Here is a 21,633-nt window from a genome sequence, read left to right as displayed (position 1 = left end):
AGTAACACGTAGAACATGCATTTCCTAATGAAAATGCGTGTGAATGCTGACAACTGAAATTAATTGCAAAGAATTGCTGAAGATGCAGAAATCTTAAAGTGCAAATGCATTGTACTGCACTCCTGTAAAACTGAATAGAAAAGCTGGAAGCTAAACTGTAATACTGTCAAATGTGGAAGTTGAAATTAATTAACTTGTTAGACCGAAAGTAGTATTTGGCTGGAATAAATTAGAAAAATGATAGGAAAAGGCCCTTTGGCGTGCTGACTTCTTTTACACTCTGGGGACAGACAGGAGCGCTGTATTCTGAGTCCTGATTGGAGCATAAGGTTTAAGGAGATCAGGCAGGTAGGAAGGGGCGTGTCCATTTACAATTTAACGTCTTATCTGACATGATAGGTAGCCAATGAAGGGAAGCTGAAACTGGTGTAATATGCCCTTTTCACTTAATTATTTTTATTATTTTTTTTAGTCCATGACCAGCGCCCCCCAGAAGGCGGCGCCCTCGGCGACCGCCTATATGGCCTATGCTTTAAGCCGCCAAACAAGTCAAGCTTCTCAGGCTAAATCCGTAACTCCTAGCGCTTAGATATTTTACGTGAGGTGTTAGGACCCTCTGATGAACACATTGTGTGAGATTTGTGTATAGTGTCGAAAATGAGCCCATGGGAGCAGTTTAGATAACTTGTACTTTTTGCTCTCTTACAGTAAAGAAAGGTCGACGTTAACATGGGTCCCTATGGGGGGAATGATTGGAGTTCCTGTCACTTTCAGGCTTTTATAGTCAAATGTGTAAGTTCGACAGATTCCATAGTAATATGCCTTCGACCAGCACAAGATTTCCAACATTTAGACAAGAAATTATGTATAAAGAGTGAAAATTGTGGGATTGGGAGCAAGTTTAAAACATTTTTTTCAGAAGATTTTAAAGCTCCTCTCCACTCTAGCTCTGATGTCACTCTTGCTGAGAACATGAAGGGATGGGGTGGGGGAGAAATGTAAAGGGAGGTGTGGCTGACGTGCCCATTAGTTTTGGTCTGAGATACTGATGCTCTAGTGCGACATCTAGTGGTTCTGAATGTCATGCTGTATATTGAACCTGTAAAATTGAAAATATATATTTTTGAGGGGTTTTCAAAGATTGAGGTCTTCAGTAGGAACCAATGGGTTTGGAGCTGAGAGCCACAGACAAAGTAGGGAGGTCAGATTGAGAGAGAAGCATTGTTGGTTTTGGTCTTTTCATGGGATTTGTTGACAGAAGGAAAAATATAGAATAACACCAGCCTTATCCTTTAAACATCCTGCACTGACTTTAATCAATTGCATTCAGGAAGGAAACTCACCTATATCGATCTGGCACTGATCACCCTTCCAGCCCGCGTTACAGACACACTGTCCAGAACCTTCAATGCCTTCATCACACCTTCCCTGCCGCCCACAGCTGCAGACTGAAAGAGAGAAAAAAACATGCCTCAACATCTCTGACTGATCATTTAAAATGATCTCACAATAGAGTTGTGAAGATGGAGGAGTTATTTCAGAGGTTCCTGCCGTAACATGGTTTATTTTCTCCACTGACAATGTTAGGTGATGGACAGTTGGAGCTCTTTGATCGACATGAAACTTTCTTGGTTGAATCAACAGCACAAAAGATGAACAACTGTGTTTGAAAAGTTCTGTAAAAGTCAAAAGGTGAAAGCCACGAAGGAGGGAAGTTAACTACAACTCCAATCATGGAGCTTTAAATTCTGTTGAGTGCTCTCCGCTAACGATGAGCTGAAACCTGATGAAACATTCAGCAGTTTAAATCAGTTCGCTTTCTCCTTCTGGATCAGTTTGGGATTAATTCAGTAACCATGGCGACGGGTTTTGTTCCTCACTGCAACAAACGAAGCGTTTTGAATTCGCCAAAAGCTCTGATTCACTCCTCTGACTGGCTTCTTCTCGTGTTGATCAACACTGAAATTGATCATTTCGGAATCATTGAGAAAAAACCTCTGAAGCCGAAACAGAAGATGATCAGCAGCTGTTCTGCTGGATGACTCTGAGGGAAGACAGCTGGCAGGTTTGTCCTTAGCTGGAAGCACACCCAGCTGTGTGATGGTGAGTGTGGAGCGTTGCTATGGCGACAGACTGCAGGAGAGCTGCTGGGGGTGAGACTGTCTGGTGACCAGAATTTTTTGGGGGGGGTCGGGTTGGTGATTGGATGGAGGTGGGTTGTGAGGGAGTAAAAACACATTAGTCAAAGATAAAGAAAAGTTCTCATGTCCACTGTGGTCTTATAGCAAGTAGGCGATTTGTTCATGTTTAACAGGGGGGACGGAGCCCTACAGTATGGTAGCTATATAAACAGGGAAAAAAAGTTTGGAAACTTGTGTTTGGTGGATTATTTCTCTGTTGTCACAATGCTAATTGGCATTGTATTTTACATCGTTGGAAAGCCTGTTTATTTACCTTCGCAATGATGTCCAACTTGTAAGGATCATGCATTTGTGGGATGAGCAGCACAGCTGATTATGTGGGTAGCGCCCAAGAAAAATTTGCCAAAATGCTCTGCCAATGGTAAACAGTGTATCGTCATAAGGCTACCAGGAAGCCTGCAATGACTGCCCTTCATCGTCAGGCCCGTTTGCGCGGGTGTCAACAACACAGACAATGGAACCTGAACATGTGGGGGAATGTCATGTTCAGTGATGAGTCCAGATTCTGTCTGCGGAAGTTGGATGGCAGGGTCAAAGTATGGAAACGACGCAGAGAATGCTATGCTAACCACATAATCAGCTGTGCTGCTCATCCCACAAATGCATGATCCTTACAAGTTGGACATCATTGTGAAGGTAAATAAACAGGCTTTCCAACGATGTAAAATACAATGCCAATTTGCATTGTAACAACAGAGAAATAATCCACCAAACACAAGTTTCCGAACTTTTTTTTCCCAGTTTAGTTTTGAGAATATTATATATCCAATATGAAACTAACAGAAGGGCGGGACTCAGAGAAAAAGTCAGAATTACAAATCCGCCTGCTACTTCAGCACCCATCACACACAGCACAATGGATTTATCAATGCACAGCACAGTTAGGCTACAGATGTTTCAGAGCCATGGTCGGGGCCATAGATTCTAACTTGCAGCACAAACCTCAGTCACATAAAGGATCAATGAGTCAGGCAGACTAGACTAGCATTTTGGTCATTTTGCTAACAACATCCCCCCTCATATCGCCTACTGCCTATAACTGTATTGATAATTGACACTTCCTAGGTCCCGATCCATTGCACTTTGTGTTCCAATAACAGCTGAGCAAGTTTGTACCCCGGCAGTAACTTTGATCAACTTTCCCCTTTCCTGTTGTTCTTAGATATGCTATGTCTGTTCAAAGGTAAGATTACTATGTCAGTCACATTACATTGGTGTCACAATCTTCACGGACACATTACACTGTACATAGTCACAGTTACTTCATTTTGTGTTGATTTTGGCGGTCTCTGTGGACAAAAGCGGTAGTGTTTCGGAGCACCAGAGTCCCTTTAGAAAACCTCTCATTTTACTGCAGCAGGGTCTGACAGTCTGCCCCGCTCAGTCCTGGTTCTGGTTCCTTCCGTGCCTCCCTTCCCTCCAGTGGGTCCAGCAATACGGCTTGGGCCTCCAGCAGCGTGGTGTCGGTGTTGGCTCCCAGCGGGGACCACCTCCTGCCGGAGCTCTGACTGCAGGTCGCTGCCGGAGGCCCAGCTGGAGTCTGAACTGAAAGAGTTTCTGGTGAACCTGTATGATTTTGTTTGATTTCATTCATTTTTTTTGTATTATCTCTGCTTCGTGCAACCCCGAAGTAACTTTTGGTGTTATTTATTTCGATATACACAATGTCTAGCATCCCAACGGGAAAGTTACCTGAGTAAAGTTTCTCATCATCAATATATCCTTCAAGTAACGGTCAGCTCTGTCTAAAAGTGAGAAGCTAGTATGTGAATATTGTGAACATTTGTCTTTGCTAATAAAAAAAAGAGCGAGGAGATATAAAAGGTTTGTATATTAGAGAATCTGAGTATTTATCAACCTTTTAAAAGCTAATAAATGATGCTTAAAACTAAAATATATTCATATCTTATGATCATTTTGCTGTGAAAACTGTCCACAGAGAATCACATTATGTTATTCTGGTATTTTCGTCTGAGAGGAGGATCTCACAAACACAGTCTAACATTTAAGTTTTGACTGAAATCAAAACAGTTTCCTGTTTTTGGTTTACCTGTGCAGTTGGGGCCGTAGTGCCTGACAGCACACAGTTCGCAGGCTATTCCTATGAAACCTTCATGGCACCTACATTTTCCTGAACCACGCATATTATCGTCGCAGTCACCGTGGTTACCACAAGGGGCCTCCAGGCCACCTGGACAAACTGAAACACACAGGGAAGGTGTGGAGTCAAAAAACACAAAGCGGACAAACAAAAGAGACACACTGTAACTGGGCTTCAAACCAACTGCTTTTTCTCATGGCTGATATTTTGATTTGTCAAATAAAGGTGTAACCAGAGGTGGAATGTAACTAAGTACATTTACTCAAGTACAACAGTTACGTACAAATCCAAGGTACTTCTGTACTTGAGCCTTTTCTTTTCATGCCACTTTATACTTATTCTACAAATTAAGATTTTTGCACACAAAACATATTAAAAGCTTATAAAATAGTGTTTTGTTATTAATCAAACCAGCCAATAGTTTTTAGTACAGCTGAAACAATTAGTTGATAAATCAATTAGTTAATAAATATTTTGATAATCATAATTTTTCATAAACATTTCATGGTCCCAGCTTCTCAAATGTGAGGATGTGAGGATTTTCTTTTAAATCATTTAAATGTATTTTTAATAATTTTGAGGTTTGGACTGTTGGTTGAACAAAACAAACATTGTGAAGGTGTTACTTTGGGCTCTGGGGTCATTTTTCAGAATTTTTGCAAACCAATCAATCGATCAATCAGCAGATTGATTTATAAGGAAAGTAATCATTATTTGTAGTTTTATAGCAGGTTATTTTAAGGGGGAATATGTTCTTAATCCTATGTCTTATCTAGCCTTTGTATTGGATATTAATTAAATTATTTATAAAATACACCTATGCCAAAAATAAATGTAAAATAACAAAACGTGAATTACTTGACTCAACTCGTGAATACTAAATCAACTCAACTTCTAAAAGTGCAATGTAAATAAAGATAATTCATCCATACATTGATTCATTAAGTCCATAAACATCTGTGTGGCATATATGGAAAATACCGCGCTTTCAGTGGACTTTTAAATGCTTACTGCGCAATTGTCACGTTCATGCCACTGGTCTTATCCCGTCTTTGAGGGTCGGGCTGGTTCAGGTGAGCTTACTAAAAAATATCGAGTGGGCGGGTCAAAAGGTGACGAAGCAGCGTTCCGAGTAAGTTATTAATAACTTACAGAAACATTGCGGGCAATGGTCCACTTTCTGTTCTCCTCTCTCTGTCTTTCTCTCAAACACACACACACACATACCAGTCATGGTGGCGGCACGTCATTTTAACACATTGCGTGCCACCACGTAATGCGCAGTCAAGAGGCCATGGTAAAGTATTTCTGTGAGATCACATGCGTGCACACTAGGGATGGAACGGTTCAGGTAAAAAATCTGAATCGTTTGGTTCGCTAGTCACGGTTTGGGACATGTATGAATTGTTCGGTTCATTTGAAATAAGTTATGAGGCCGATTGTGTATTTTTTTCTTGTAGAGTAAGGCTCCCGTTTATTGTCACACTAGAAATCAAGGCCTATGGAAGGAGGCTGGGACACGGGCGGTCATGGGTCTTGATGTATGAGGTTTAACACATGTGCAGAGTAACTGAAGCTGCGGTCGTGCGTTGCTACTAGCTCAATTTTGGCAAGTGCAGACCAGATTTTACTGCGCATGGGTTATACCCCAAAGATATGATGCGTTGATGAAGCGTGACCCAGCCCCCTTCACGGATAAAGTGCAGAGTGCGGCTGTCAGTCAGTTAAGGAAATAGCGAGTGGACACGATAAAGTACAGTTAGAGGATCCACCAGCATCGTTTCCCTCTCCTGTATAGGAGCATTACGGATTTAGTGTTACCTATGAAAATGACATGAAAAAAAAGTGGTGGATAAAACGGCAACTCTGTAAGCACTGTGCAACACGTCTGGTTTATGCAAGCGGCAACACTTTGGGTAGGTTTGCAAATTTCCCCACTGCGGGACTAATAAAGGAATATCTTATGTTTCCTGCTTCAGCTTCCCGACCGCAGGGAGACACCGGCACCCGGTCGAAGACGATAAAGTTTCTTGCTGCGGAGCCCCGTTACTTCACAAGACACAGGAAACCTCTGTTGGTCTGGAGGAGCTGCAGTATTTATTTCTGCAAAAACGTCCACTGTACATTCACTAGATATTCTCAGAGCTACTAACTCTCCTGCAGTGTGTAGTGTGCACGCATGCACGTGAGGTGGAGCGAGCTGAGTGAAGGCAGGCAGGCAGGCAGGTAGAGGAGCAGAGGAGCAGAGTACAGCAGAGATTCCGGCCCTGGAGACCAAAGCTACGGTCTCCCCCGCGTCCTCTGACCACGGCCAACACTGTTTTGCAAGACAGGCTTCACTAGATATAACTTTGCGGTTTTGGTGCTTCCGTGTAGTTTGTGTTGGAGTCTGAGTCTGAACAGCGTAGCCACACGCGAGCGCGCATGGGAAACCGACCCGGGTGATTTATACGTGTAATAAGTTACAAACAGTCCCTTTAAGGCAAACTTTTGATAACTTATTTTTGCAACATCACAACATGACCTCCTCGCTGTAACATAAATGTACCAAACGAAACCGAAAACCATGATATGAACCGAACCATGAATTTTGTGAACCGTTCCACCCCTAGTGCACACACACACACACACGCACACACACACACACACACACAGACCGCGAGCCGCGTCGCTGGATTCCGCTTGTCTCTGTCCATGTCTCAGACCTCAGTCATGGCCCCCGCCCCCCCCGTCCTCCGTCCCCCGTCCCCCTCAAAAAATCACCATCCTCAGGACATCTTTACAATTGTAGCTCCACAAATGGTAAGGCTTTAAGAATGAACACTGGAGCCTGTAGGGGACACACAATTTTCTCCAGACCCCTGTGGTCTGGATGAGATGAATGTTTGACTACAGGATCATCTCCCCTTTGTGCCTTCCTTACCTTGACAGTCTCGGCCGTAGTGGTTTTTGCAGCACTTTTGGACCCAGGACTTATACTGACAAACTCTCTTACAGCCCATCCGGCTGAAAGTATCGTCCAGGTCATGCCAACTTGGATAGCGGCGCCCATACCTGGAGCTACTGGGCCTATAGTTCAAACAAGGCTCCGTTGTTCCCTGGAAGAAGGCAGGACTGACATTTATCTCTACATATGTACTGTGCAAGCTGCGAATGTTCCGATTTTTTAGCAGATCTTACCATGTCTTGATGTCTGAAGGGGCAGGATGGAGGGGATATGCAGTTTCCACAGCGCCCCTGAGACATTTTAAGACAGAAAGCTTCAGTCCAGCTTCCGAGACAAGGATGAAGGCTGACATCAATATAATAACCACAGCAGTGTGGTAACGGTATTTGCAGTAGTGGAGTCATACTTGAAACAGTGGTACTAGTAACAATAGTTATGGTTGTAGCTGTATTGAGGTCCAGTCACATCCATGTGTCTTCATGAATGAAGAATATTTCATTCTAGAAGCTTGGTGACGTAGGGACTACTCGCAGTGAACTATCTCAGAACAATCTGTCTGACGATGGATAAGCCTCTGGGGCCAGGGGCTATACTTCTGGGACTCCGGTAGCCAGCAGATATCCGGGCCAAGACTTCCTTTTCTGTGCGTTGCTCACTGTTTACAGTCCGATGAGCTACTTAGGATGCAGACGGTGGAATTACAACTTCCGTGTCTGTCACGTGATGCCAAATAGGCCCAGAAAAACGTTTCCTTATAGACTTACATTGGGAAAGAGACGTCTGTAAATCAGCAGATAATTTTCTTTTCATTTTCAAATCAACTTCTTAGTATGACCACTTTAATAGCCCTTATTTAAATCATTAGGTCCTAAAAGTTGTAAAATGCACTAATAGCCGAATCAAGAGTTATTTCCCTTCCTCCGTTCATGTGAATGAGACCCAGACCGAGGCTGGACTGAGGGCTGGGAGGCGGAGTTAAAGGAAACGCTAGTGCGTTTGCAATGTGGGCCAACTGGATGCAGATGATCCGGGTACTTTATCACTCGGCAGTCGAGCCATTTTGGCTTCCTGCGACGCTGTATCCAGTTCTCTTTCTTCATACATCAATGGTTGAGAGATGACGTGTACGACCGGATTGTTTCATAAAAAGCCAGTTTACAAGCTAATTTTAAACTAATAAAAAGCCTGTGGCCTACAGATTCTACATGTGAATGCAGAATCTGTTCATAGAGATTAGTTAGTGAATTACCCTCGATGGCGAGCTATCCGCTAACATACTAGCGCTAGTCAGTCACAATAGTTCTCAAGATTGTACATCATTTCATTCAATGAAGAGTTACTTAAGGTGGAGAAAAACTCTCTGTCATTTAACATGAAAGTAACTTGACGGTTTAAATGGAGAACACATTTATACCACTGACTCCTGTCTCATACCTGTCTTTAAAACATCCCTCTTTTGTAGATCACTATATACTTTGACAGCGAATATTAAATATTAAACATTAAACTCTTTGTTCCCCCAAAGGTCAGCACTGTCAAGACGGCACGCTCTTGCAGCGCAAATTCGAAGGTTTACGCAGATTTACTTTGTCCCTGTGAGCAAATCCACTGATTGCAGTGATTCCATTGAATTGATTTCACCACAATATTTCTGAGTATTAAATGCTGGTGTGACCAGGCCTTTGGAGTTACAATGAGCAGTAAGTGTGGCAGATCTAATAGTATAAGTAGTATCACTAGTTTGTAGCCATTCTAGCAGCACAGTAATAACAGTAGTATTAACATTTATATTGTGAGTTTTAAAGCAGTAGCAGTATTCAGGGTAATAGTATTAGCACTACTAACTTTAGTGGTTTTATTCTCCAGGTTGTCGCAGATCGCTCCCAGGCCAGGTGGTTCCAGTAACTGGTCGATGCCATAAGCCACGCCCTCTTTGAAGTGTAGGTAGCGCTCCACTACCCTGGCTGCGTTCTCATCAATCAATACAGCACCCTTAAAACACACACACACACACAAAATAAATAACTTTTTAAGACAGTCGACCACAGCCACAGAGCCAGAACAGAATAGAATAAAATAGAACACATATAGAGGGCTTTCACACCGAAAGCGTTTGTTTAGGTTGGTATGAAAGTATCAAACTCTGGTGTGAATTCAAATGAACTCAGATAAGATAAGATAAGATTTTATTGATCCCCAGTGGGGAAATTCCGGTGTTGCAGCAGCACAAAGACAGAAATAAGACAGAAAAGCCATAGCACTTGAACAAAATGATTTGGAAGCTGTGCGATAAACAAGTCGGGACAAAAGATGGAAACACCACAAAGCTCCGCTCCCATCTTAAAACTCACCATCCAACAGAATACGCAATACGGACCAAAACTCCCACCACGGTGAGCAATCAATTTATTAGGGCTTCAACGAATAGTTCAAAGCTTCATTCATAACGTTGACATTCAAGTATTATTATTAATAACTTACAGTAACATTACGTGTAATAGTCCATCCTCTCTCTCTCTCTCTCTCTCTCTCTCTCTTTGTCTCTCTCTCACCCACACCCACGCACGCACGCACAAACACACACACACACACACACACACACACACACACACAGCGAGCAACGCGCAGTCGATCATCTCTGTAATTGCCTTACTCCTGAATCTGACACACGTGTTTATCTAACAAAATATTCTGCTTCAGTCCATATTTGTTGGCATTTAGCCTTTCAAAAACAACATTTTTACTGCAGCCAAAAAACTGTGCTCTCCCGCTTAGCGCACACAAAAGGAGGCAAATGTTAATGGGGCAGTTGAGCAACAATCTAACAGAACCATAAATTCCATTTATATAACCACAATATCATAAAATCATACTTTCCAATTCTTTTAGGGTGATAATGATGACATTATAAAGTATGACGACATTCGAAGCTTCATTTGAAAACCTCAATAGAAGCTTCAAATAGAAAATTACTTTCGGTACGGCCCTACAATTTATTGATCTCAGCATGCCCATGTGTAAAATAGCGATACTATCTATACATTGTGGCCACTTATGAGCATTGTAACATATGAGGCTCAAGTCCATAGATGTTTATATCTACAGTATGTCTATCTGTTCAGCTGATATTTGGACGATAATGTCAGATATTGTTGTTTTTCTTAAAGCAATATTGTCAGAAGGTGAATTTCAATATCATCCAACCCTAGTGTGTTGTGTAATGTGGGGAACCTAGCAACCACACAGTAAAGTGCATTGTGGGTCCATGTAGTGCTGATGGAGCAGGATGACATCACCAATCGATGACTTACCTGTCAGTCCAAATCACTTCATTACAGCTCTTGGTTTATTGACATGACTGATTGTTCATTGATAGCAACCATTGATGCGTTGCGTCCAAGATGATGCTGCTGTCAGTAAGAAACAGTGTTCTCTTCTCAACATCACCATGGTAACATGAAACAACACAACTTACTATAGCAACAGCTAGCTGGCAGGTGCAGATGCCAACATGGTTACCCTGTTTGATTTGTATGAGTGTGTGTGTTTCTCACCACCAGGGTCTTGTCACAGCTGTACTTGATGGTGAATCCCTGCATGGTGCGGAACGTTGAGTATTTATCCGGCTGACCGAGACCCATCACCTAGACACGCACACACACACATACACACACACACACACACACACACACACACGCGCGCGCGCGCACGCACACACACACACACACACACACATGCATAAAGAAAATCATATTGATCTGTTTCTAGAGCTATGAAAGACCATTCCTCCTTTTGAAGAACTCTACAATTTTTACATCTATTTTGATAACTGATTACTCATTTGAGTCATGTTTCAAGCAAACACTTACTGCTTTTCTTTGTCTTTTATCATAAAGACATATTGTAAATGGAAGATTTTTGTGTTTTGAACTATTTGTTTTGAAAAAACAATACATTTGAAGACTTCATCCTCTTGGGTTTTGGGAAACTGTGATTGACACTTTGACTATTTTTTTGACATTTTATGAAGCAAACAGTTCATTCACAAAATTAATGACAGATCAATCAATAATTAAAATAATCGTTAGTTGCATTACACAGGTGATTTTTTGGGGGGGCTGGGCTGTAATGAAGTTTCCATCCTTAAGGGGCGAGATTAAAAGAGTTACGTTTGGTAGGCCATCTTCCTACTGCCTTACCTCCTCCTCTTCCTACCTTGGCGTTGCGTATGATGTGAGCCTTCACCACGGCAGCCACTTGCTCTTGGTGTTCTGGGCTGGAGAGCCAGTGCTGTCTTTCAGCTGGCAAGGAGCTGAGGGCCTTGTCTGTGGGCCAGAACATGGTGAACGGCTGATGGATGGACATCTGGAGCACAGGGAGTAACCCCACATCCTACACAAAGAGAGGACAGTAAAGATTACAGTCAGAACTCACACTAGCAGTGTAAGTAGTAGTAACGTCAAGTTTGTTTGTGTTATCAGATAAAAAAAAGAGGTGAAAAATGTAGTAGTAGGAGGAGTTGGCTTTAGGGATGTAGCTGTAGGAGGATAAGTAGTGATAGAAGGAAGAAGGTGTAAGAAGAGGATGTGTAAATGTGTAAGTGGTGGAGGGATCAATGAAGGAGGAGGTGGATTCCAGAGTGAGAAGGAGGAGGTAGCATAGGAGAGGTAGCTGTAGGAGGAGAAGAGGTGGAGGAAGCAGATGTAGAAGAAGAACTCAAACCAGGAGGTGCAGCATGTTTTTTTTTATTTTACCTCTATGAGTTTGTAGAAGCGGCTGTAGCCATAAAACGCCGCTGCTGACGTTAAGTTCATCTAAACAGAGAGAGAGAGAGAGAGGTCACACATTCTGATTGACCATCAATATTTTATGAATTTCAAGTAAACTCAACGTACCGTGCTAGACCGGAGGTTTGGTTTGTCCTGCAGCCTGTAGGGTGTCAACAGAGTGTCGATGTGGTGAATGATTCCGTTAGTTGTGGTGTAATCACTCTTCACGATCCGCGATCTATTGTTGATCACGACTGAACCCTGCAGGAGGGAGAGAGAGACACAGGTGTGGAGAGAGAGAGGGAGAGGTGAGGCAGACAGGTAGAAACAGAGATGAGGCGAGTGGAAAAGTGGATTGTGATACAGATGGAGAAATAAAGACAGTTGGAGAGAGTGGGGTTTTCAGCAGTGTTTACAAGTAAGTGAGCTAGCTCAAAGCTCAGTTCATACAAATCAAAACGAACTAGTTCACGTTCATAGTTCACTATTTTGAATTTTGAACTAAGTTCACAGTCCCAAAAAATGAACTAGCTCACGTTTATTTCTTCTGTTTTCTTGTTTTTATCTGGTCGGATGCTATGGCGTTTAAGTAGTCTTAAAACACGCACACATAAAAACCAGGTGCGTGCACGTGATTTGAGCGCACAGAACAGTATCTGCGAGCAGAAAGGCATCCTCGCGAGGGAGCAAATCTGCTCCACGTGCAAAAATTCAGTCCTACAACCACAGGGCTGTGACAAGCACAAGCTCGACCTTCCCTATGCCTCGCATTTGCTCAACACTTGCTCGTCAAGTTGACTTTTTTAGAATTTGGAGGCGGGAAAGGAATAGACAGTGGGTGATATCTCTGTTCCTTTGACTGAACTAGCCATGCCGGAACAACAGCGGCATGCCAGGTGCCGTAAATCCTCGTGTGCGACGTAAAACACAGTGCGAGTGCGTCGTAAACTCATGCGTTGCAAACGTATACATCCATACGTCCACTAAAAGTGCTTGTTTTTGGCACTGACAGGCTGAGATTGTTACACATCTTACGCAGGGAATTAGGGGTTTATTTTGACCAAACCAGAGTTGGTGACTGTTGGAACAGTGGAAAGACTAAACAAGACGGGTTTGGTGAGTTTTATTCCGTTTCTGTCAACTCTGAATGAAGTGTGTTTTACGATAGGGTAAAATTATTGTCAATGGAGTCTGGCGTATTTGGTGGGAGCGATATAGCTGCTGTTTCTGGTTAAACAAAAATGATTATACTCTTTTCTAACAAAAACGTTCATCTCTGTAGAGATCCTTTACGTAATGTTGTGAGACACTTATAATAACTATCTGAGCAACAAGCACTTTTAGTGGACGCCAGGTAATGTGGTGGTTTTCTTTTAGACTGTGATCTGTAATGTTAGGCTTTAGCTTCTATCTTTATCTTTTTAACCTGTTTTCGCTGCTGAATCAGTTTAACATCCTGGATTGATCGTTCAAACGCATGTTGAAGACCCTTCTGTCTGCTTATTTCTGAAATTAGATCATATTTCTTCACAGAGTGCAGGTAGTGACAGTGTGGGCTCCTTGCTAACTCCGACAGCTTGATGGAGTAGCAGTGGCTAGCAACAAAGGGGCGGGGCTTAGTGAAGGTTCAATTAGAACAAGAATTGAATGGTGCTGTCCGGTAACGTTTTTCAAGGATTTAGCCAAGTTTCAGTGAAAAAAGGACATTAACGTTACAGTTCCTGATATCCCTTTGGAAACTGATGTGGGCACAGAGGTCACCCAGATCATCATTGGCCAGCAGGATGGCCGGTGTACAATCAAACACACAACAAGCCATACTATGTCCAATATTGGATGAAAAATTTCCAAAAGGCAGCAACACCACAAACACGGCCAAGAGTTCAAGTTCAGTGACTTGTATTAGCTTAGGCGATGCCTAGCAGACAGCTAACGGCTGTGACAGCACCCACCTGTCACTCAAAGTGACCACACCCTCAATTATGCCTAAAATTAACCGTTAATATAATTTAAATGGGTGAATTATATAAAAATTCACTCCTGTACAGTTGTCATGAGCAGAGATATTAGCTATGAACACCAAAACATTTTTTGTACCAGGCTATAAACAAGTTTATTTCTGCAGTTTATTTGGGCAATTTAACATGGGGGTCTATGGGGATTGACTCACGTTTGGAGTCAGCCTCAAGTGGCCATTTGAAGAACTTCAGTTTTTGGCACTTCCGTGTGGCTTAATTTTTCAGTCCCGGAGGTTGCCACTCTTGTCTTGACTAATAATGGTCACAATAATTTATTTCGTTGACAATTTTCTATGACATCGAGAGCAATTTGGGGTTCAGTGTCTTGTTCAAGGAGGTGGATAGACATATTTATACCATCGATTCTGTCATGTACTAACTATGATAACTTCTCCTGTTTTGGAGTCTCCGTCCCCTTAAAGGTCAGCACTGTCAGGATGGTGTATCAAAGTTCAACAAAGTTTGACGCCAAATATTTGCACAAAATCAATTAACCCATGTGACTAAATCCACTGATCGTGGAAACAGATTTTGTTACAAAACTTCACCATCTTAAATGCTGTCCTCCACAAATTAATATATATGTGTGTGTGTTACCTCCTGCAGGCTGAAGTGCAGTGTGTATCCCGACGTTGAAACAGCGAGCTGGGTGGTTTTAAGGTCACTCAAGGTCAAACTCTCACAGGAAACGATGTGATAACGAACCAGGTCAGAAATACGACCAAACAGCTTCCAATCCTCGAACTACACACACACACACACACACACACACACACACACACACAAAAACTCCAGTCAATGATGTACATATCATGCACTAGAAAATATTCCAGACTTATGACTCACATACAAAAATCGACTTATTAAATGATTATTAATATTGTGATTCAGCTTGTAAATGACCGTATAGTTTTTCTAGATAAGACACTAAATTTGAAAGATAAACACAAACTCAAGATAAGATTGGTAATATTATTATTGTTACACAGATAATATACAAACAGCAGATGTTGTACACACAGAGGAGTCTTGGTTGGTTTCCTCTAGAGGGACGAAGACAGTGTACGGTCCTTCACCATAAAGACCTATGCCTGATTGCTGAGAAACACAAAGAAAACAAATTGAACTTGTGATGATGGATCAGGGGCCTGTATCACGAAGCAAGTTCATATAGGGGATAATGTCACTGCATAAAAATGACAGCTTTAACCAAATGAAGACACAAGTCAAAACAAACACCAAGGAGATATATATGGATTCCTTTGCAAAAATTTCAGGTGGACTTTACCACCAGAGTTACCATCATGTGTAAGCAGTGCACCACCTAAACATTAAGGCCCTGTCTACATGTATACAGATATTTTTGAAAACTGGTATTTTCCCTGGAGAGGCATGACTGGGAGGTACGGCCTCCCTGATCTAAACCTGAGTGGTTGTTTGTTACTGGACTTTTGTGCTAGTCATGGATTGTCCATAACGAGCATTATGCTCGAACATAAGGATACTCATGAGTGTACATATGAGCATCCTAGGCCGAAGGTCGATGATCGATTTTGTGATCGTATCGTCTGATCTGAGGCCGCATGTTTTGGACACTCGGGTGAAGAGAGGGGCGGAGCTGTCAACTGATCACCATCTGGTGGTGAGTTGGGTCAGAGGATGGGGGAAGACTCTGGACAGACCTGGTAAGCCCAAACGGGTTGTGCGGGTGAACTGGGAACATCTGGAGGAGGCCCCTGTCCGAGAGATCTTCAACTCACACCTCCGGCGGAACTTTTCTGGCATCCCTGTGGAGGTTGGGGGCATTGAACCCGAGTGGGCGATATTCAAAGCTTTCATTGCTGAAGCTGCGGCGGTGAGCTGTGGTCTAAAGGTCTTGGGTGCCTCAAGGGGCGGCAACCATCGAACACCGTGGTGGACACCGGTGGCCAGGGAAGCCGTCCGACTGAAGAAGGAGGCCTTCCGGGATATGTTATCTCGGAGGACTCCGGAGGCAGTTGTAAGGTACCGACAGGCCCGAAGGGCAGCAGCCACTGCCGTGAAGGAAGCAAAGCAGCGGGTGTGGGAGGAGTTCGGAGCAGCCATGGAGAAGGACTTTCGGTCGGCACCGAGGTGCTTCTGGAAAACCGTCCGGCACCTCAGAAGGTGGAAATGGGGAACCATCCAAGCTGTGTACAGTAAGGATGGGACACTGTTGACCTCAAATGAGGAGGTAATCGGGCGATGGAAGGAGCACTTTGAGGAACTCCTGAATCCGACCAATACTATTGTAGAGGTAGAGCTGGAAGCTGATGGGGGATCATCATCAATTTCCCTGGTGGAAGTCACTGAGGTAGTCAAACAACTCCACAGTGGCAAAGCCCCGGGGATTGATGAGATACGACCAGAAATGCTGAAAGCTTTTGGGTGTGGAGGGGCTACATTGCGTGGAAGTCGGTGACAGTGCCTAAGGAGTGGCAGACCGGGGTGGTGGTTCCCCTGTTCAAAAAGGGGGACCAGAGAGTGTGTGCCAATTACAGGGGTATCACACTACTCAGCCTCCCTGGTAAAGTCTACTCCAAGGTGCTGGAAAGGAGGGTTCGGCCAATAGTCAAACATCGGATCGAAGAGGAACAATGCAGATTCCGTCATGGCCGTGGAACAACGGACCAGCTCTTCACTCTCGCAAGGATCCTGGAGGGGGCCTGGGAGTTTGCCTATCCAGTCTACATGTGTTTTGTGGACTTGGAGAAAGCGTATGATGGGAGATACTTTGGGGGGTGCTGCCGGAGTATGGTTTGAGGGGGTCCCTTCTCAGGGACATCCAATCTCTGTACAGCCAAAGCGAGAGCTGTGTTCGGTTTCTCGGCAGTAAGTCAGACTCGTTTCCGGTGGGGGTTGGCCTCCGCCAGGGCTGCGCTTTGTCACCAATCCTGATCGTGATATTCATGGACAGGATATCGAGGCGTAGTCGGGGGGAGGAGGGTTTGCAGTTCGGTGTGCTGAGGATCAGCTGGCCCTGGAAAGGGAAGTTTGGGGTCCTCTGCTGGAGCTGTTTCCCCCGCGACCCGACTCCGGATAAGAGGTTGAAGATAAGATGAGATAGTTTCCCCTCCATTTAAAAAAAAAAATCACGACCCTCATTTTACAAAATATCTCCGTCCAAACTCGAACGCAAAAACAACTCCAAATGCTCGCCGTAATATTTACATGTCACCAAGTGAGATCACAAGTTAAGGGTCAAGGAATTTTGTTATCACCCTTCTCGCTCCCTTTACTTTGGCTTCATTACAGTCAGTTGGATAACAGTTATTGTTGATGGGGGTCTCTCTACATGCATTACAAAACCAAACCATCTATGTTTTTACTAACAGCATCAAGCAAAGATTTTTCAATATGACTCACAGATGACATTCGACGGAAGAAGCCGTTCTCTGGTTGTCGGGACATCTCCTGTAAGACAGACAGACAACACAACTTCCTGTAAGGGGAAGGGGGAGGCAGTGTGGGGGGGGTCAGAGGTCAGGGGGAAGTCAGAGATCATGTGACTCACATTGTTGGTGTTTCCCCGGCAATCGAAGCCATCGCCCACGTAGCCTCTTAAGCAGGAGCAGTTCCTCTGACCCTGACCCAAATACTCACAGCGAGCATGCCTACTGCAGCCACCATTGAGCTGCATCCACACACACACACACACACACACACAAAAATGTATCTTTAATTGATGATACAGGACACGCAACCATTTTTTATTTTTGATAAAATTATAGATGATGTTTCTGTTTAGTTGAGTCATCAATCAGTCTGAAGCAGATGATTGCACAATAATCAGCAAAATGACACACAGACATACATTTCTGCAGGGGTTGGCAGCGTAACAGAATCTCCCAGATCCTTGAAAGCCCATCATACACCTGCAGGCCGTCTGGAGATGACAACAGAGCAGACAGAGAAAACAGTCAGTCAATAAAAGAGTCAATCACGACATACATCAGACCGGCAATACGTCATCCAGAACAAAACTTCTACTTTAAACAAACCAGTAATATTAATAACGCAATGCCGAAGAGTTGCTGTGTGGTTGGTTGTACCAACAATAAATTAAAAAAAAGACCAGCATGGCGCCATCGCCGAGGCTGCTCTCCCTTTTGGGGGAAAGAAACTTGCTGTCACATGAGAGAAAATGGGAAATGATGAAAAGCTGTTGTGTGGCGGGTTAACCGAGATATATATGATATATTAATATTCACTGCCAGTGTGGTAATCACTAAATGATGCTGGTGACAGTGACTAGCATGGCTAGCTAACGTTAGCTTGAGTGGGAGGTGTAAATGTGTAAAACAAATGTTTGTATAACGAGATAAATGCATACGGATTTGTCAAAATTACAATCCAAACATACGTCAAATTGCATTGAAGTCTATGGGATCTTTGTTTTTCATTCCCACAAAAGGGGGTGTGGCCTTGACTTTTAGCGAAGTATCCGTATGTGCCGGTCTGAAGTATCCATCCGTTTCCTCCCTCACCCTGTGCTCTGCCAATCAAATAATAATTTATCCTTAACTACAAATCAGTTTTTTGAGCTGTAAACACAATAATGTTTCTGGAGAGAGTTAATGACAACAGCTGTGCTGTATGATTGGCTATATCGACATTTAAAATGTGTGGTCTAAGAAAAAGTTAGAGTCGTCGTCTTAACCTTCCTGCCACACAGTGTACTCTGACTAGCAGCTTACTCTGCCGAGTGACAACCCGTTCATCGCTTAGTGTGGTGCTCTCTGCGGTCACTTATACTTTGTTTTAATGCAGTCGAATTCACAATATAGCTGTTCACATTTACATGTTTTTCTGTTTCTGGTGTCAGATAACTGAATGAGTATTAGCTGCTGTACTGCCGATATAAAATCCTTATTTTGTAATCACAACATCGTTTGACAAAATCATTAACATAGATATTGTTTGGCTGTAGTGACTTTAAAATGAACGACCACCTTAACTTTACTGCCACACCACCCCTATCCCTCAGAGGATAGCTTACATCACAGTCTTGGTAAAGCTAAGCTTTCCCTGTACACACTAAAACACCAAGTCAGCGCTGTAAGATTTACACACTCTGGAGGCTGTTTTGGAAAAGCTCAGTTTTTGGAGGAGAAAAAACAGTTTTATGATACTAATATGACAGTACTACGTTTTTGTATACGTTAGTGGTTAATTAAACATGGATAATGAATTACAGGCGTTACTGACCTTGCTGTCTATGCTAGCAGCGGTTGAGTAGCTAAATTCTGCATTTTATAATGCTACTGCTGCCTACATGCGCAGGAGGTAAGCGATTATTCAAGCGATTTGCGACAATTCCAGTGTCCAACGGCGTTATCAACCTGCTTCCTGTTTACACCAGCACATGCATGTCCTGTGTACAGGAGTGGTCATGTGATATGCATTTTCAGACTGGTAGAATTGACAGAGATTATTTCTGAAAATAAAATAATATAAAAGAGTGTTTTAAACGAAAATGTATTAGTGTGGATGTAGCCTTAGTCTGGACGGATGTCTGAAAGGGAGAAAAATATAACTTTGGCTTAGTGTGAATGTACTCTGACTTGGTAAATTAAACTTCATTTAAGTTTACTTTAAAGAATGCCCCAGGTGCTATTTCACTGAAATGAGACCCTCCTGAAACCTCACCTGACCTGAACTGAACCGAGTCTCAGGTACAGTGATGGCTTAGTGTAGGATCATTATGCGTCCAACATTATGTGCCATGAAAATCTGACATTTTACTGCAGTACAGTGTTGTCTTACAATGTTGGGGCCTGTTCTGGTGCACTCTGCTGACTTGGAGCAGCCTCCATTGTTAACCAGACAGCCGTCTATCTCTGTTAACACACAACAGGTTGGAAATTAATTTTTATGACATATACAACATGTAAAAAAAAATATTGCAAAGTAACTGCAAAACTTAAAGCAAGGGAACACCCACACAAAAAATCCCACCGTGACCCTTCAGGGGCTCCACATTTAGGAACACTTGAGGCCTTTAATTAACAAACTTTCAGGTATTTCAAGACTCTTCCAGGTTTTAGTAAGATGTCAGGAGGTTCAGATTAGGGGTGTGGGGTCAGAGGTCAGGGGTCAGGACTACATACCCAGGCAGATGACCCCGTCTCCAGTGTACCCCTCTATACAGGTACAGGTCCTCTCTCCTGCTGAGACCTTCTTGCAAAGGGCAAATTCTGAACATCCACCGTTAGACCTGCTGCAGAAATCCAGCTCTGAGAGACACACCGAGAGAAAAAGTAGTCCGATTTGATATTTGTACAGGATGTGTACAGGATATGTGTGTGTGTGTGTGTGTGTGTGTGTGTGTGTGCGTGTGTGTTTGTGTGCGTCTTTACCATTGCAGTAAGTTCCATTGCCTTCATATCCAGCCACACACAGACAGGCAGCAGCTGAACCCTTTGGTCCCGTTATACAGCTGCAGCACAGGACAAATTGTTCAATAATTTTGTTGACATATTATATCTAATATATACTGTATCTTCCTTCACTGTGCCACAGAGCTCCATTGTTGTCCGAAACACATCAATGAGCCACACTGTTGCACTGGGGGACATGTTCTTCATCACCATGAACACACACACTAGTTTATTTTGACTCAATTCCACATACACCGTCCTGCTGCCACTAATACTCACTAGAGCACCTAATATGGATTAATCCTCGGCTGAAAAAAGTCCCAGACAAATGCGCTATTTACTCCTGTTTGAGTAACATTTGATAAAAACAAAATTGCTGGTGAAATTATATTTATAGCCGATTTTAAAGATTTCAGTAGGAACCAATAGGCTTGTCGCTGAGTGCCTCAGTGTTCACACTTCTCAGACAGTGCTGCCCATTTACAGACTAACTCGCTAGATTGAGTGACTTTTAAGGCCTCTTTAGCAACAAATGTAGTGACTTTCTGGGCAGGCATTAGCTACTCTCCCTTGAAGAAAGTCGACTGAGGTCATTCATTCACACAGCAGCTAGTGAATGAGCTGTGAACGTGCGTACCTGTGCTCCTAATGATTTGACCCAGGAGTTCCTTTTGCGTTGTTTAATTTTTAAATCTTTAGTTTGACTGATTAACTTGGCTATATTTTTTCATTTGATTTACCATCTTATTTAAGAGTTAATCCTCTATTCAAGATGCTTCAGCTCCACAATCGATACAACAGCCTTCAAATAAAATAGAAATTACAGGTACATTTATATATATATATATAGATGAGATAAAATGAGCTTGAATCATGATAGCAGCACAATGATTATTTGAGTCAGTTAGTAGTTTGACTTAATACATTTTTTCAATCTTATGTTAATGAAACAAGGCAAAAGTGAGCATGGCTCACAAACCCCCGCTTACTGCTTGACCCCTACTAAAATAGGGACAAAGGGTTTTGTCCTTTTGGAACTAATGGAACAAGTTCTACTCCGGAAACGAAATTGAAGTCGAAAAAAATCACAGTTTTTGGCCAAAATTTCAAAAATGTTGGACACCCTGGACCTCAAACCCCCAAAAGGCACAACTAGACCACACAGTCAACCAACTAATATTGACTTTTTGAGGCGGGCT

The 21,633-nt window shown here is 42.9% G+C and overlaps 1 protein-coding gene across 3 annotated transcripts in view; it reads right to left on the bottom strand.

Moving 5' to 3' along the window:
- stab1 (stabilin 1) overlaps positions 1–21,633 on the bottom strand; it is a 102,303-nt gene that overhangs the window by 19,653 nt on the left and 61,017 nt on the right. For all 3 annotated transcript variants that reach the window (XR_005208959.1, XM_037785967.1, XM_037785978.1), the window contains 17 exons: positions 20,414–20,493; positions 20,165–20,290; positions 19,821–19,894; positions 17,869–17,940; positions 17,569–17,688; positions 17,421–17,468; positions 15,057–15,134; positions 14,634–14,780; positions 12,145–12,279; positions 12,004–12,063; positions 11,465–11,641; positions 10,804–10,893; positions 9,095–9,241; positions 7,483–7,539; positions 7,226–7,400; positions 4,252–4,401; positions 1,344–1,448 (listed from right to left, as the gene is read on the bottom strand). Coding sequence is in view for 2 of the 3 variants with exons in the window: in XM_037785967.1 (XP_037641895.1) it covers positions 1,344–1,448; positions 4,252–4,401; positions 7,226–7,400; positions 7,483–7,539; positions 9,095–9,241; positions 10,804–10,893; positions 11,465–11,641; positions 12,004–12,063; positions 12,145–12,279; positions 14,634–14,780; positions 15,057–15,134; positions 17,421–17,468; positions 17,569–17,688; positions 17,869–17,940; positions 19,821–19,894; positions 20,165–20,290; positions 20,414–20,493 (1,841 nt within the window). In the remaining variant the exon portion in view is untranslated. The remainder of the gene's footprint in view (positions 1–1,343; positions 1,449–4,251; positions 4,402–7,225; positions 7,401–7,482; positions 7,540–9,094; positions 9,242–10,803; positions 10,894–11,464; positions 11,642–12,003; positions 12,064–12,144; positions 12,280–14,633; positions 14,781–15,056; positions 15,135–17,420; positions 17,469–17,568; positions 17,689–17,868; positions 17,941–19,820; positions 19,895–20,164; positions 20,291–20,413; positions 20,494–21,633) is intronic.

The sequence above is a fragment of the Sebastes umbrosus genome, chromosome 1, assembly GCF_015220745.1.
Source record: "Sebastes umbrosus isolate fSebUmb1 chromosome 1, fSebUmb1.pri, whole genome shotgun sequence".
Lineage (NCBI taxonomy): Eukaryota > Metazoa > Chordata > Actinopteri > Perciformes > Sebastidae > Sebastes > Sebastes umbrosus.
Note: the sequence above shows the minus strand (reverse complement) of the source record. Positions and strands in the feature narration are given on the sequence as shown.